This window comes from Heteronotia binoei, chromosome 16, assembly GCF_032191835.1.
Source record: "Heteronotia binoei isolate CCM8104 ecotype False Entrance Well chromosome 16, APGP_CSIRO_Hbin_v1, whole genome shotgun sequence".
Taxonomy (NCBI): domain Eukaryota; kingdom Metazoa; phylum Chordata; class Lepidosauria; order Squamata; family Gekkonidae; genus Heteronotia; species Heteronotia binoei.
Window position 1 is genome coordinate 50,460,023 of NC_083238.1, and position 15,287 is coordinate 50,475,309.

Genomic DNA, 15,287 nt, shown 5'->3' on the forward strand with positions numbered 1-15,287 from the left:
CATAGGTTCATAAACGAAATTCTCAAAAGATGTCTAAAAGTTCACGAGGGGCACCTGTGTGTTTCTTCTTCAGTTTGTGAAGGGGGGCATGATTTCTCTCTTGAAGTATGTGAAGGACTGTCACAGAGAGAAGGGCAGGGAGCTGTTCCCGTTGGCAGCAGAGGAAAGGACTCACAACCATGGATCTAAATTAAAGTTGGGAAGGCCCTGGCTGGATACGAGGAAAAACTTTTTAACAGTAGGAGTTGTTCAATAGTGGAATCAACTACGGAGGGAGGCGGTAACCTCCCCCTCACTGGCTGTCTTTAAGCAGCAGCTGGACAAACCCTGGTCAGGGATGCTCTAGACTGATCCTGCATCGAGCAGGGGGTTGGACTAGATGGCCTCTATGGCCCCCTTCCGATTCTGCAATTTGGTGATTCTCAAAGTCAGAATTGTCTACTCAGACTGGCAGCAGCTCTCCATGGTCTCAAGCAGAGGTTTTTCACATCAAGTCTTATCTTTCTAACTGGAGATGCCGGGGATCGAACCCGAGACCCTCTGTATGCCAAGCAGAGGCTCTACCACTGAGCCACGGCTCTCTCCCATAATAAGGCAAGGCCAAAGGGAATGGATCTGCATTTCAGTCGGGGCTGAATTAACAAGGCATACCACATGTTGTGTTCATTTTCCTGAGTGCCTAATGGGCAGGGCGGCGACTGCAGTGTTTTGCATTTCTCATGCACAGGCCTTGAGTTCAGCAGAAGCTCACAGGAGCACAGCTCCCTCCTCCTTCCCACCTACCTTGCCCATTGAATAGTAGGTGCAGCTGCATAACAATCCCTGGATTAGGAGAGCAGGCAGCCAGCCAGCCACCAGGGGTTTTGCCACACCCCCAGCAGCCCTCATTAACCCCTGGAGAAGCCTGCACCACCCTTTCTCCACTTATGTGATTTTGGGTGGTGAGTGGCTTGATGGCCTTTTGACTGGAGGGGGGAGGTGGCCAAGGAGAGCCCCAGGCAAGTGAGACCTGCTTGGGCTGGCTGGATCTCTAGGCAGCTGAAGCAGGCTTTGGTCACCCGGGGCTCTCCTTTCTTGCATCAGGTTGCTTTTGGCTGGGGGGGGGGGGTGGCATATGCTAGTGAGTTATGCTAATGATCTCCACCACCTGTTTTTCTGCAAAACAACCCCTGCTCATGCACAGATTCACAGGGGGTCAATGCCACTTTCCTCCTCCTTTGCTTCGAGGGTCCCAATGGCTAGGAGGAAATCCAGAGGCTCATTTCCCTTGCACATTCCTTGATGCCCGAGTATCCATACTCTGGAGAGCCAGTTTGGTGTAGTGGTTAAGTGGGTGGACTCTTATATGGGAGAACCGGGTTCGATTCCCCACTCCTCCACTTGCAGCTGCTGGAATGGCCTTGGGTCAGCCATAGCTCTCGTAGGAGTTGTCCTTGAAAGGGCAGTTGCTGTAAGAGCTCTACCCCACCTACCTCACAGAGTGTCTGTGGTGGGGGAACAAGATAAAGGAGATTGTAAGCCGCTCTGAGTCTCTGATTCAGAGAGAAGGGTGGGGTATAAATCTGCCATCTTCTTCCTATTTAACTCCTATATAGGCAGGGTTGCTAGCCCAGCTCTAGGTTGAGATATACCTGGAGATTTTGGGGCAGGCGCCTAGCGAGGTCCAGGTTTGGTGATGGGAGGGAACTCAGCAGGGTATAATACCTTAAAGTCTACCTTCCAAAGCAGCCACTTTCTCCAAGAGAACCGTTTAGTCCTCTGGGGATCAATTGTAATAGCAGGAGATCCTAGAAGGTCCCATGTTCAGTCCTCAGTATCTCCATAAAAGACCAGGCAGGAGATGATGGGAAAGACCTCGGCTTGAGACCTTGGAGAGCTGCTGCCAGTCTGAGTAGACAATATTGACTTTGACCAGGAGTGGCCAAACTGTGGCTCAGGAGCCACGTGTAGCTCTTTCACACATATTATGTGGCTCTTGAAGCCCCCACTGCCCCATAGGCCAGCCTGGAGAAGGCATTTCTCTCTTTTAATCACTTCTCCAAGCCAATTTAGCCAGTGGTTTGGAGAATGCATTTAAAGTTAAAGTTGGTTTCTTCCCCCCTTTCCTCTGTCCCCTATTTTCCCTCCCTCCCTTTTTTGCTTTGATAGGCCATAGCTCTCACAGGAGTTGTCCTTGAAAGGGCAACTGCTGTGAGAGCCCTTTCAGCCTCACCCGCCTCACAGGGTGTCTGTTGTGGAGGGAGAAGATAAAGGAGATTGTAAGTCGCTCTGAGTCTCTGAGTTCAGAGACAAGGGTGGGGTATAAATCACAGTCTTCTCTCCCTCCCTCCCTCCTCTTTCTTTCTTTCTTTCTTTCTTTCTTTCTTTCTTTCTTTCTTTCTTTCTTTCTTTCTTTCTTTCTTTCTTTCTTTCTTTCTTTCTTTCTTTCTTTCTTTCTCCCCCCTCCCTCCCCCTCCCTCCCCTCCCTCCTTCCTTCCTTCCTTCCTTCCTTCCTTCCTTCCTTCCTTCCTTCCTTCCTTCCTTCCTTCCTTCCTTCCTTCCTTCCTTCCTTCCTTCCTCCCTTTCTTCCTTCCTTCCTTCCTTCCTTCCTCCCTCCCTCCCTCCCTCCCTCCCTTCCTCCCTCCAAACATTTGATGTTTATTCTATGTGGCTCTTAAGTTAAGCAAGTTTGGCGGCCCCTGAGCTTTGATTGACCAAGGGTCTGACTCAGTTGCATTTTTCATGAGATCTCCAGGTACCCCCTGGAGGTAGACCACCCTGCCTGTTTATGCCTTGTCTTCCTTCTTTCCGGGGTGCCATCCATCACCGCTGGGGTCTCTGTTAACTGCCTGACGTTTCTGACCCTAATGCCCAATCGACTGCGCTATCTTCTTCAGAGGCAGCTGGGTCCATGTCAACATAAGATCCCCTTTTGTCGAGCATTCCCGTAATGTTTCTGTACATCTTCACACTAGTGCTGCTTGGGTACCATAATTATTAGAAATAATTACCAGCTAGTTGTGAAGCATTTTCATAGGTTTTTCTTTTTCTTTTTTGCATTTCAAGAAGAGATATACGCAAAACTAATGAGACAAAAGTGATACTTGGGTTTAAAAGTGCTCTCTCTCTCTCTCTCTCTCTCTCTCTCTCTCTCTCTCTCTCTCTCTCTCTCTCTCTCTCTCGATATATATATAGATACAGATATACATATTCCTAGTACCAAACATGATTAGAACATAGTATGGATTAATTGCTCTGCCAAATGTCATTCCCACAAATCAAATCTGTTTTGTGACATATGAGTGAAAAGTATCTGAATGCTTCAAAGTCATTAAAAGATTATCTGCATAATTTAAAAAGCTGCTAAACATTGTTCTTATTTACGTTGTAGGCTGGAAGGGGAAGGAAAGGGGAATGTTGATGCTCTTAATGAGGACTTGAGTGACACATTTCTGTCAAATGCTAATTTTTCCATCAAACCCTCTGACAAGGGTGTTTGCAATTTTTTTAAAAAATTGTGTTGTATTAACAAATACAGGGCCCAAACCTCCAATTCCTGATCACTCTTCCCTCTCTCCAGACAAAACACTCTGGACTGTTTTACTTAAATTCAGGGCTTTTTTTGTAGCAGGAACTCCTTTGCATATTAGGCCACACACCCTTGATGTAGCCAATCCTCCTGGAGCTTTTTGTAGGCCCTGTACTAGGCTTGCCAATCTCCAGGTGGGGGCAGGGGATCCCTTGGTTTGGAGGCCCTCCCCCCACTTTAGGGTCATGAGAATTGTGTTCAGCTTTGGGCACCACATTTTAAGGATATAGACAAGCTGGAATGGGTCCAGAGGAGGGCGACAAAGATGGTGAGGGGTCTGGAGACCAAGTCCTGTGAAGAAAGGTTGAAGGAGCTGGGCATGTTTAGCCTGGAGAGGAGGCAGCTGAGAGGTGATATGATCACCATATTCATATACTTGAAGGGCTGTCATATAGAGGATGGTGTGGAATTGTTTTCTGTGGCCCCAGAAGGTAGGACCAGAACCAATGGGCTGAAATTAAATCAAAAGAGTTTCCAGTTCAACATTAGGAAGAACTTCCTGACAGTTAGAGCGATTCCTCAGTGGAACAGGCTTCCTCGGGAGGTGGTGGGCTCTCCTTCCTTGGAGGTTTTTAAACAGATGCTAGATGGTCATCTGACAGCAATGATGATCCTGTGAATTTAGGGGGAGATATTTGTGAGTTTCGTGCATTGTGCAGGGGGTTGGACTAGATTACCGTGGTCCCATCCAACTCTATGATTCTAAGAAGAAGAAGATATTGGATTTATATCCTGCCCTATACTCTGAATCTCAGAGTCTTAGAGTGGTCACAATCTCCTCCCCTCCCCCCCGACAAGAAAGACCCTGTGAGGTGGTTAGGGCTGAGAGAGCTCTCCCAGAAGCTGCCCTTTCAAGGACAACTCCTATACGAGCTATGGCTGACCAAAGGCCATTCCAGCAGCTATGAGTGGAGGAGTGGGGAATCAAATCCGGTTCTCCCAGATAAGAGTCCGCACACTTAACCGCTAAACCAAACTGGCTCTGTAAGTTCTTGGAGGATTGGCTACATCAGGGGCATGTTGCCTAATATGCAGAGGAGTTTCTGCTACAAAAAAAAAGCCCTGCTTAAATTTATATAGAAAGGATTTCAGGCCAAAGTGCATCATATTTCCGTTGCTGCCCTATGTCATATTCAACGTCTGGGTCTCTTTTCAATATGCCTGATATGAAAAGAGGATTTGGCACTGTGAGATGGGGGGGCTGTCAACCTTGTCATCCTCCAATTGTGGCCTGGAGTCTCCCAAGATTACACTTGATCTCTAGGCATCAGAACTGGTTGAAATTTCAGGAAATCTCCTGTCCCCATCTGGAGGTTTTGAGGTATATTGGAGACCATTGGTCCCTATGAATGTTGTTTGAAAGTTCAATATTGATTATTTTCTAACATTTATGGAATATCCTGTTGATAAAGAATTGGAAACAAGTGGGACAGAAGTCAACGACCTGTCTGGGGGAATTCCAAGATGCTTTCATGTCATAATTATTGAAGGAACATTCTTCATTGAAGGAAACATTCACATTGTGAAGAAGACGTCCTCCGCTTGGATCTTTTGAGCACGTGTGTTATTGTCATGGGGACTTTAGTAGGGACTTATGTCTTTTTTGTCTATATGTTTATATAAATCATTAGCTATTTGTCACTATAACCCTTGGGTTGGGTTGTTGTTTACTCTCACAGTGACTTCTCTCATTTGTACGTTCGCCCATCTGGAGGCTGGCAACTATGTGACTGGCGGAGAGTTTCCAGGTGGTTTTCAATTAAAGGGAAAAACCATGTGTGATGGATTGAAGAAGAAGAAGAAGACTCCAAGTGTACTCTACTCAGAGTCTCAAAGCAGCTTACAATCTCCTTTTCCTTCCTCTGCTGGACTGCGGCCAGTGACCGTACGGGGAGTGGAATGTTGTGCCAGGAGACACTTGGCGAGGTGTGCTTCCCACTCCCCATATATGATGTGACGGAGCGTTTCCTTCATAGCCCGCACCATTCTTTCCGCTTGGCCCTTAGTGGCTGGGTGAAAGGGGGCTGACCTTATGTGTTTTATTAAATTCTGGCCACAGAAATCCTGAAACTCAGCCGAGGTGAAGACTGTCCCATTATCAGATACCAATGTGTCTGGGAGGCCATGTGTGGCGAAAACCCTGCGGAGCACCCCTAATGCCACCCGAGAAGAGGTGGAGGCTACTGAGCCTGCTTTGGCAGGGAGGGTGGGGTATAAATTAAAAATTTATTATTTTATTATTATTTATTATTACCGGCACTACCTCTAGCCATTTGAAGCAGGAGTCCACAATGAGGAAGAATATATGCCCCTGGAAGGACCCTGCGAAGTCGAGGTGCAGGTGGGACCAGGGGTTGCGAGTGGACTCCCACTGTTGGGCCGGGGCATGGGGTGGCACCGGATGGGTCTCCTGGCATGGCTGACATTGGGCCACCCAGGATTCAATGGCATCTTCAATTCCTGGCCACCATACGTAGCTGCTGGCCAGCACCTTCATGCGTACAATCTCCGGATGTGTTTCGTGCAGCGCTGTTAGGACTCGCTGCCGCAGTACCGGGGGCTCACCACCCTACTTCCCCACAACAGGCACCCTTTATGCACAGACAGTTCGTCTCAGCAGGAGACAAACACAGAGAATTCTGAGCCCACCTGTCCTTCTGGCCACCCCCTCCACACCCAGTTCAGAACTCAGGAGAGGGTTTTGTCCTTGGAAGAGCAGCGGGTAATGTCCTTTGCATGCACCGAGCAGTCCAGGAGGGCTTCCAGTGACATGATCTGGAACCCTGGGGCTCAGTCTGGGTCCATGGAGGGCAGCGGCAGGTGGCTCAGAGCATCAGTGTGACCCATCGCTTTCCCTGGGTGGTACTTAAGGTCATACTGATAACCCGCCAGGAAGATGGACCACCTCAACACCCGTGGTGAAAGCGTTTGGAGCGTTTGTCAGTCGGGGGTGAACAGGCCCAGCAGTGGCTTGTGGTCCGTCAAGATAGTAAAGGGCCGGCTGTACAGGTGATCGTGGAATTTTTTTACCCCTGCCACAATAGCCAGGTCCTCTTTGTCTATCTGAGCGTAGTTTCGCTCTGGTTTCTGTAAGGTCCTGGAATAATATCCTACTGGAACCTCGCGACCATCCGGCAGTCTGTGGGCCAACATGGCACCGACCCCGTAAGGCGAGGCATCGCACTCAAGCATGACAGGTAGCTGCTTGTCAAAGTGCGCCAGCAAGCTGTTTGAAGTTAAAATGTCTTTTACTGCCTGGAAAGCGGCAGCTTGCCAATGACCCCAAACCCACGGTGCCCTTTTGTCCAGCAGTCTGTGTAAGGGCTCTGCTACCACCGCTTTGTGGGGAAGAAAGGCATGGTAGAAATTAAGAATTCGCAAGAACAATTTTAGTTCTGTCTTGTTGCTGGAAGCCGGCGCATCACAAATGGCCTTTATTTTGTCCTGGGCCGGATGAATGCCGCTCGCGTCCACCGTACACCCCCAAAAGTCTATGGTGGGCACCCCCAATACACATTTCTCCCATTTTCCCCTTTAACCCTGCCCCCTCGAAATGCTGCAACACCATTCGAAGATGGTCGGTGAATTCGTCCCCGGTGGCTGCTGCAATCAGCACATCGTCGAAGAACAGCTGGACCCTGGGAATGCCTTTAAGAAGGGAGTCCATCAAGTTCTGAAACAGTCCCGGAGCCACGCTGACCCCGAACTGCAAATGTCTAACTCTGAAGGCCCCCAGGTGCGTCACAATGGTTTGAGCTTCTGCTGTGGCGGCGCCCACAGGGAGCTGTTGGTACGCCTGCGCCAAATCTAGTTTCCCAAATTTTTTTCCTCCTGCTAAGGATGCTAACACGCATGGCAGAGTCCACGTACATAACATCTAGGAAAGCAAGGTTTTGAAATACTGCATGTCTCAGACAGTTAGGGAGTTTAGGAGATCATTTCCCCTTGAGTATAGAAGCAGGTGGGGCAGCCATGTTGGTCTGAAGCGCTTCTAAGACTAGGGTTGCCAAGTCCAATTCAAGAAATATCTGGGGACTTTGAGGGTGGAGCCAGGAGACTTTGGGGGTGGAGCCAGGAGCAAGGTTGTGACCAGCATGATTGAACTCCAAAGGGAGTTCTGGCCATTACTTTTAAAGGGACTGCACACCTTTTAAATGCCTTCCCTCCATTGGAAATAATGAAGGATAGGGGTACCTTCTTTGGGGGCTCATAGATTGGACCCCCTAATCCAGTCTTTTTGAAACTTGGCAGGTATTTTGGGGAGGGACACTGGATGCTATGCTCTACCACAAGAAACAGACTCCCAGAGCCCCAGATACCTGCAGATCAATTCTCCATTATACCCTATGGAAATTGATCTCCATAGGAAATAATGGAGTGCCCAGCAGACATTTTCCTTCCCCCGCTTTCTGATGACCCTGAAGTGGGGGGAGGACCTCCAAACTGGGGATCCCCTGCCCGCACCTGGGGATTTGGCATTAAAAAACCCCAATCTGAGTAGCACAATGGAGTTGTATAGATCCGTATACTTAAAGGCACAGTAACATACAAAGTTATCAATAACCCAGTCATTATGTAAAAGTCTCTTTGTAATCGCAAATAGACTTATGTTCAAGGTGTAGTCCTCAGTAGTTGCTGTCACAAGACGTGAATCAAAGGAGAAAAGCCACAAATTGCGTGGAAACGGAGACCGGTTTTGGCATATGCCTTCCTCAGTCGTAGACTTTTACGCAAATCAATGTGTCACGACTTCTCCTAACATAACATAATACAAGACTAGTCAATGAACAGAACTAAACCAATATCCCATAAAGAAACAATAATGCACCCCTACTCATCTACAATATAAACAGTTACTTATTAGTTGGGACCCCAGTCCAATACTGTTAACAGGACAAAACAGGAGTCAATGGCACCTTTAAGACCAACTTAGTTTTATTCAGAACTGTAAGCTTTCCTGTGCTCTAAGCACACTTCATCAGATGAGGAATCCGGCACAGTGAGCAGAGCCGCACATAGCTGGTAGGCAGTGGCCCAGAATGCAAATGGTACAGATTTAAGAACCAATGCCAGAATAGTAAAATTATCTGATGGGCAGTGGTTAGAATGTAAAATGGTACAAATATAAGATCCAATGACAGAATAGTAAAATTAACAAATTGAGCAAACCTTTGATCTGAGTAGCATGAGCACGCAAAAGCAACAAAACAGTAGTATGTCAAAATGTGAGAGTGTTTGCCAATGACTCTATTGCTATAAACCTGGGCCCAAAGGAAGGGATTTCTATCTGTTTTCCCATCCAACTAACCCACCTTTAAGCATGCAACATACATATAGTTTGTAATTAGGAGAAAAATACATTAAAATTTAGCGGGAGACGGGTTCAATATATGTAATGGGATAAGCAACCAATATCCCTGTTTGAGTGTGTCAATAGAACTAAAAGAGAAATACATTGGATAGTGATGTTCTTGTCCACCTATTTTACTTTTTAACATGTAAACATCATTCTAGTTTGCCATAAAAAAAAAGAATACAATAAAATATCGTGAAAATGGGTAAAGTATATGTAATGAGATAAACAGCCAATATCCCTATTTTGAGTATGTCAATACAAAAGGTTATTCTGATACACAATTCTAAAAGAGAAACACATTGGAATACTGTTAATGTATAACTATACTCAGTGAAGATGAAGAAGAAGAAGATATTGGATTTATATCCCGCCCTCCACTCCGAAGAGTCTCAGAGCGGCTCACAATCTCCTTTACCTCCCCCCCCCCCACAACAGACACCCTGTGAGGTGGGTGGGGCTGGAGAGGGCTCTCCCAGCAGCTGCCCTTTCAAGGACAACCTCTGCCAGAGCTATGGCTGGCCCAAGGCCATTCCAGCAGCTGCAAGTGGAGGAGTGGGGAATCAAACCCGGTTCTCCCAGATAAGAGTCCGCACACTTAACCACTACACCAAACTAGCTCTCCTAAAAGGCACCGTGTTGCTGCATTCTAAGGCCAAAAGGCACATTCGTTTGGTTCTAACTTCCATACTACAGCACGTGTTCCTTTGAGAGAACCGGGCTCATTTTCTTTCTTCAAGGCAAAGAACCAAGAGCATTTATCTAAGTTGTGTTTCATGTGACCCTTTTTCCTAGTAGTAATCAGAAGAATCCAATTGTGTGACAGTTAATATGACTCTTAAAGAAGGTTAAGCATACTGTTTACCAAAAAACTAATACCAGAGACTACAAGGGATAGAGAGTTCAGAGATAAGGCTGAGCCTTGGCCAGGTTTCTGTAATTCAAAAAGGGAAACAAAACAAACTACAGCTAGGGCTTAAAAACAGGGGTTCCAATTTTAAATTGAATATAAAATTTTAATCTAATTCTCACATTTTTAAAAGAAGGGATGGGAAGGTTTTGCCACTCCAGAACAGCCTATTTCAGGAGGGGTGTTGAAATACGTGGACAAGTGATGAGAGGAAGTCCTATGAATGATGAGAGCGTCTGATGAAGTGTGCTTAAGAGCACACGAAAGCTTACATTCTGAATAAAACTAAGTTGGTCTTAAAGGTGCAATCGACTCCTATTTTGTTCTACTACTTCAGACCAACACGGCTGCCTACTTGGATCTGTTAACAAGACAAACCTTCCAATAATTCTGCAGCTGGTAATGTCCCTTCCTAACTGCAGTTACAACCCGTCTTCATATAACAACAATTGACATAGATTTTGTGCGCATGCACACTTTGTCAGATACAGGCATTATCAGACAAAGTGTGTTTGCACAGGAAACCTGATACCATGAATAGAACTTTGTTGGTCTTAAAGATCCCACTAGACTCAAACCTTGTTCTTCCCTTGAGTGGATTGGTTGCTCTACATGCTCTCTGGTTGGCCAGCACCAGCTGTTGGGGAAATAAAAACAGCTGTTCTGGAGGGAGAAGTCTCTTTTGCATTTGGGTTTTGCATCTGGCTCAACAAGTCAAAGAGTTGGTTTTTGAGGGAGGAGAAATTTGGAGTCAGTGTTTTCTGACGGGATAGTCAGAAAAGTTCTTCTCAGGCCTCATTTTGGCCAGAAGCTCACAGGAGTGGAGCTCCAGAACCTCTAAATTTTATTATGCTCTTTCTTTCTTTACCCCTCCCCCTAAATACTTGCTTCTGGGCTCCATTGTTCAACCCCCCTGTGAGAATTTTGCTGAACTAAAGATTTGACACACTTTCTAATATTCCCCCCTACAAAAAAATGGGAAAATAACACAAACATAAAGCAAAGAGATGGAAATCTTCCTCATGCCACTGTGGCCACATAGGAGAAAGTAATATACAAAGTATGATGGGAGCAGTGTTTCCTCTAAGCTGAGTTTGTGTGAGCCAGCTCACAGGCTTGTTTAGCCTCCAGCTCACACATTTTTGTTTTAGCTCAGGAAAAATGGCCCCAGAGTAAACTAATTTATGTAGTAGCTCACAACTTTAATACCAGTAGCTCACAAAGTAAAATTGTTGCTCACAAGACTCAACATCTTAAAGGGAGTATTGGATGGGAGTAAGGTTTTATTATAATAATTTTAAGGTAGATGCTGAGCTGCTTTAATTTAGTATACCTTCCAGTGATGTCAGGGGTGTGTGGGTTATGCATATGAGTTGTGCTAATGAGCTCCAGCACCTCTTTTTCTACTAAATGGACCCTGGTTCTTCTAGAGAGAGAATAATAGAGACTTTTTTGTCTTTACTATATTTTAACTATTCTGAGGAAGAATTCAGATTCTCAGTTCAAGAAAGCTACAAAACTGCTTTACTCAGACAATATAGATTTGGCAAGAGTTGACTGGGCAGCTAGGTGGAGACTTCCAATCAAGCCAAATAGGAAGTGTTATTACTGCTACAAGAGCCCCATGGTGCAGAGTGGTAAAGCTGCAGTGCTGCAGTCCAAGCTGTCTGCTCACAACCTGAGTTTGATCCTGCCAGAAGCTGGGTTTAGGTAGCCGGCTCGAGGTTGACTCAGCCTTCCATCCTTCCGAGGTCAGTAAAATGAGTCCCCAGCTTGCTGGGGGGAAGTGTAAAAGACTGGAGAAGGCAGTGACAAACCACCCCATAAAAAGTCTGCCGTGAAAACGTTGTGAAAGGAACATCACCCCAGAGTTGGAAATGACTGGTGCTTGCACAGGGGACTACCTTTACCTTTATTACTGCTTCATATAGAAAAGAAGAATAATTCCTGCAAATGAATAGGGGTTGCTCTGAGAAGAACCTTGTCTGGAGTAGAGAGAGATTAACTTTTGCCACAACCTCAGCAGTTGCTAGGAAGCTGTAACACCTTAAGGGAGAAACCAGTTTTCTAAGTCGAGAAATCTAGGAACTATAAGGAAATGCTGTTCTTGAGGAGAAACGTTATTAAGAACTATATCAGAGCTGAACTATACTAAGCAACGTACCTCTTGAAGGAAAGAAACTAGAAAACCTTGACACTAAACTACAAACACACTCTCTTGAGTATTCTAAGAATTCAAATCTGTATATATTAGAAAGTTTTTACCTCAGCAATGCCTAATCCTTGGCTCCTTCTATTATATATGGGAGGCAAAGTGTTAATTAAACTGCTTGTTTAATAAAACCTTTATATAGTTTTTGAAAATTGCTTTGCCTCAAGTGCCATTTCAATAAAAGTTTAAATATAAGACAAGACAGCGCCTGCGTTTCCCCTCAACTTCCTGCGCTGAGTAAAAGCCTACACCAATAAACAAAGGGTGAGACTGTTCAAGTTTATTCCAGTATAGAAGATATACAGAATATCATAGGGCGACTCAGTCGCTGACAGGAACTAAAAATATTTTGGCGGGAAAACCTGCCTGGGAGTTGGGGAGATGCAAGGGTCTGTCATACCATGCGTTGTGAGGCAAGTTGCCACACAATTATGAAAGAGCTAGGAGGAGGTTCCCACTTTGAGTTAGTGATGCCAACTTCCAAGTAGGCCCTGAAGATCCCCCAGAATTATAGCTCATCTCTAGAGTACAGAGATCAGTTCTCCTGGAGAAAATGGATGCTTTGGAGGGTGGCTTCTATGAATTGTACACCAGTTTGGTGTAGTGGTTAAGTGTGCGGACTCTTATCTGGGAGAACCAGGTTTGATTCCCCGCTCCTCCACTTGCAGCTGCTGGGATGGCCTTGGGTCAGCCATAGCTCTTGTAGGAGTTGTCCATGAAACAGCAGCTTCTGGAAAAGCCCTCTCAGCCCCACCCACCTCACAGGGGGAAAAAGATAAAGGAGTTTCCCAACTTGGAGTTGGCAAGACTGGTGACCAGGGAGGACCTGGAAACCTTGCTCTGAATCAGTGCAGAAGTTTCATTTTAGGGTCTTGACCTCTGGGGGAGGTAACACCCCTAACTGATGGACAGTAGGGTCGCCAGCTCTGGGTTGGGAAATACCTGGAGATTTTGGGGGGTGGAGCCTGAGATGGGTGGGATTTGGGGAGGGGAGGGGCTTCAGTGTGGTAGAATGTTATCAAGTCCACCTTCCAAAGTGGTCATTTTCTCCAGGAGAACCGACCTCTGTCACTAGGGTTGCCAAGTCCAATTTGGGGGTGGAGCCAGGAGATTTTAGGGGTGGAGCTAGGAGCAAGGTTGTGACAAGCATGACTGATCTCCAAACAGAGTTCTGGCCATCAAATGTAAAGGAACCACACACCTTTTAAATGCCTTCCCTCCATTGGAAATAATGAAGGATAGGGGCACCTTCTTTTGGGACTCATAGAATTGGAACCCCTGGTCCAATCTTTTTGAAACTTGGGGGGTTCTTTGAAGAGAGGCACTGGATGCTATGCTGCAAATGTGGTGCATCTACCTCAAAAAAGCAGCCCCCCAGAGCCCCAGATACCCACAGATCAATTCTCCATTATATCCTATGGGAATTGGTCTCCATAGACAATAATGGAGTGCCCAGCAGACACTTCCCTCCCTCTCCCTCTGCTTTCTGATGACCCTGAAGCAGAGGGAGGGCCTCCAAACCAGGGAATCCCCTGTCCCCCACCTGGGGATTAGCAACCCTGTCACCTGGGAATCAATTATAATCAAAGGAGATTTCCAGCCACCAATGGGGGTTTCCAAATGTTGCTTGAAATTCCCTGGGCAGGTTGTCGACTTCTGCCTCACCTGTTTCCAATTCTTTTCCAACAGGGGATGTTCCACAGATTTTAATAACAAACATAATATTCTTGCATAACACTAACAGGGACCATAGTCCCCACAAAAACCTTCACATGTGGCAATTGCTCAAAAAGCTCTAAGCGGCCTTTGTTGTTAAAATCTGTGGAACATCCCCTGTAGAAAAAGAAATGGAAACAGGTGAGGCGGAAGTTGACGACCTGTCCAGGGAATTTCAAGCAACATTTGGAAATTCATATTTCATTGAAGAAAATTCCACTGAAGAAATCACTACGTGAAGAAGACATTCTCATGTTGGGCTTTTTCCATATGTATCTACTCTAAGGACTTTATTAGGGACTTGTGTTTCTTTGTGTTTATGGTTAATAATACATTTGTTAGTTAATTGTCACTATAACCTTGTGGTTGTGTTTTTGATTACCACCTGGGGACTGGCAACCTTCACAGACACGCGTACCAACGTCTTGCTCTTAAATCCACAGCCAGAATAACAGAACTCCTAAAACCCAAAGGCCGAGCAGAGGTTGCAGCGGAAAGGCTCGGTGTACATTTTCAGGGTGATTCCCAGGTTCTTTCAGCTGAGAATGGAGCTCTGCTCTTCATGGAAAGAAAGGGCCACGTCTGGAGACCAGAAGCACATTTTTCCATGCGACAGTCCCCCAGCATCTCAGGTTCAAAGAGGATCTCAAATAGCAGGGGCGGAAAAAGCCTCCTAGGCAGAGAAGACAACACTGAGCGACACAGATCAGGGATTTCTCAAAGAATAGAGCCATTTCATGCATTCCTACATCCCGGAAGACTTGGCTTGCACCAGGGCTCAGTTCATCCCTGAAATTTAAGGAGCAGCAGGAAAGAAGGAGAAGTCGTAGATTCTGGGTGGGCAGTCTTTTATTCCTCCTGATTTATCACTTGGGATTAGAAAGAAGGCTTCCCGTCTCTGGCTGGGCAGAGCTTGGGGAATCTCTCTCTGTAGAAATTAAGCTGGTCTGTCCAAATGGGGCTCAGGTTCCCAGCTGTTGTGGTACAGAGAACTTTGACGCCAGTAAAAAGGATCTACCGAGAAGCTGGGATTTTTATTTTGGTTTTTTAGCACGTCTACTGTTTGTCATGTATGCACATAATGCACCCCCAGGATTATTGCTGGTAGCCAAGAGCAGCTAGCAGCGATGGCTTGAAACATTGTCCTGGATGGTTTTGCTATCAACTTCAGGAAGGAAGTTATCAGGGCTATTTTTGGTAGCAGGAACTCCTTTGCATATCAGGCTACACCCCCCACCCCCTGATGCAGCCAAACCTCCAAGAGTTTACAGTAGGCCCTGTATGAAGAGCCTTGTAAGCTCTTGGAAGATTGGCTAAATTAAGGGTGTGTGGCCCAGGGGTAGAATTCTAGCAGGAACTCCTTTGCATATTAGGCCACACACCCCTGATGTAGCCAATCCTCCAAGAGCTTACAATGCCCTTTTTTGTAAGCTCTTGAAGGATTGGCCGCATCAGGGGTGTGTGGCCTAATATGCCAAGGAGCTCCTGCTAGAATTCCACCCCTTGTGTGGCTTAATATACAAAGGAA

General features: G+C 46.2%; 1 protein-coding gene across 1 annotated transcript in view; it reads right to left on the bottom strand.

Moving 5' to 3' along the window:
- Positions 1-6,508: 6,508 nt before the first annotated feature.
- The window catches only part of LOC132585240 (RING finger protein 32-like), a 38,692-nt gene continuing 29,913 nt past the window's right edge, over positions 6,509-15,287 (bottom strand). Inside the window, 2 exon segments of the mRNA XM_060257045.1 lie at positions 6,509-6,794; positions 7,108-7,216. Of these exon segments, the coding sequence (XP_060113028.1) occupies positions 6,509-6,794; positions 7,108-7,216 (395 nt within the window).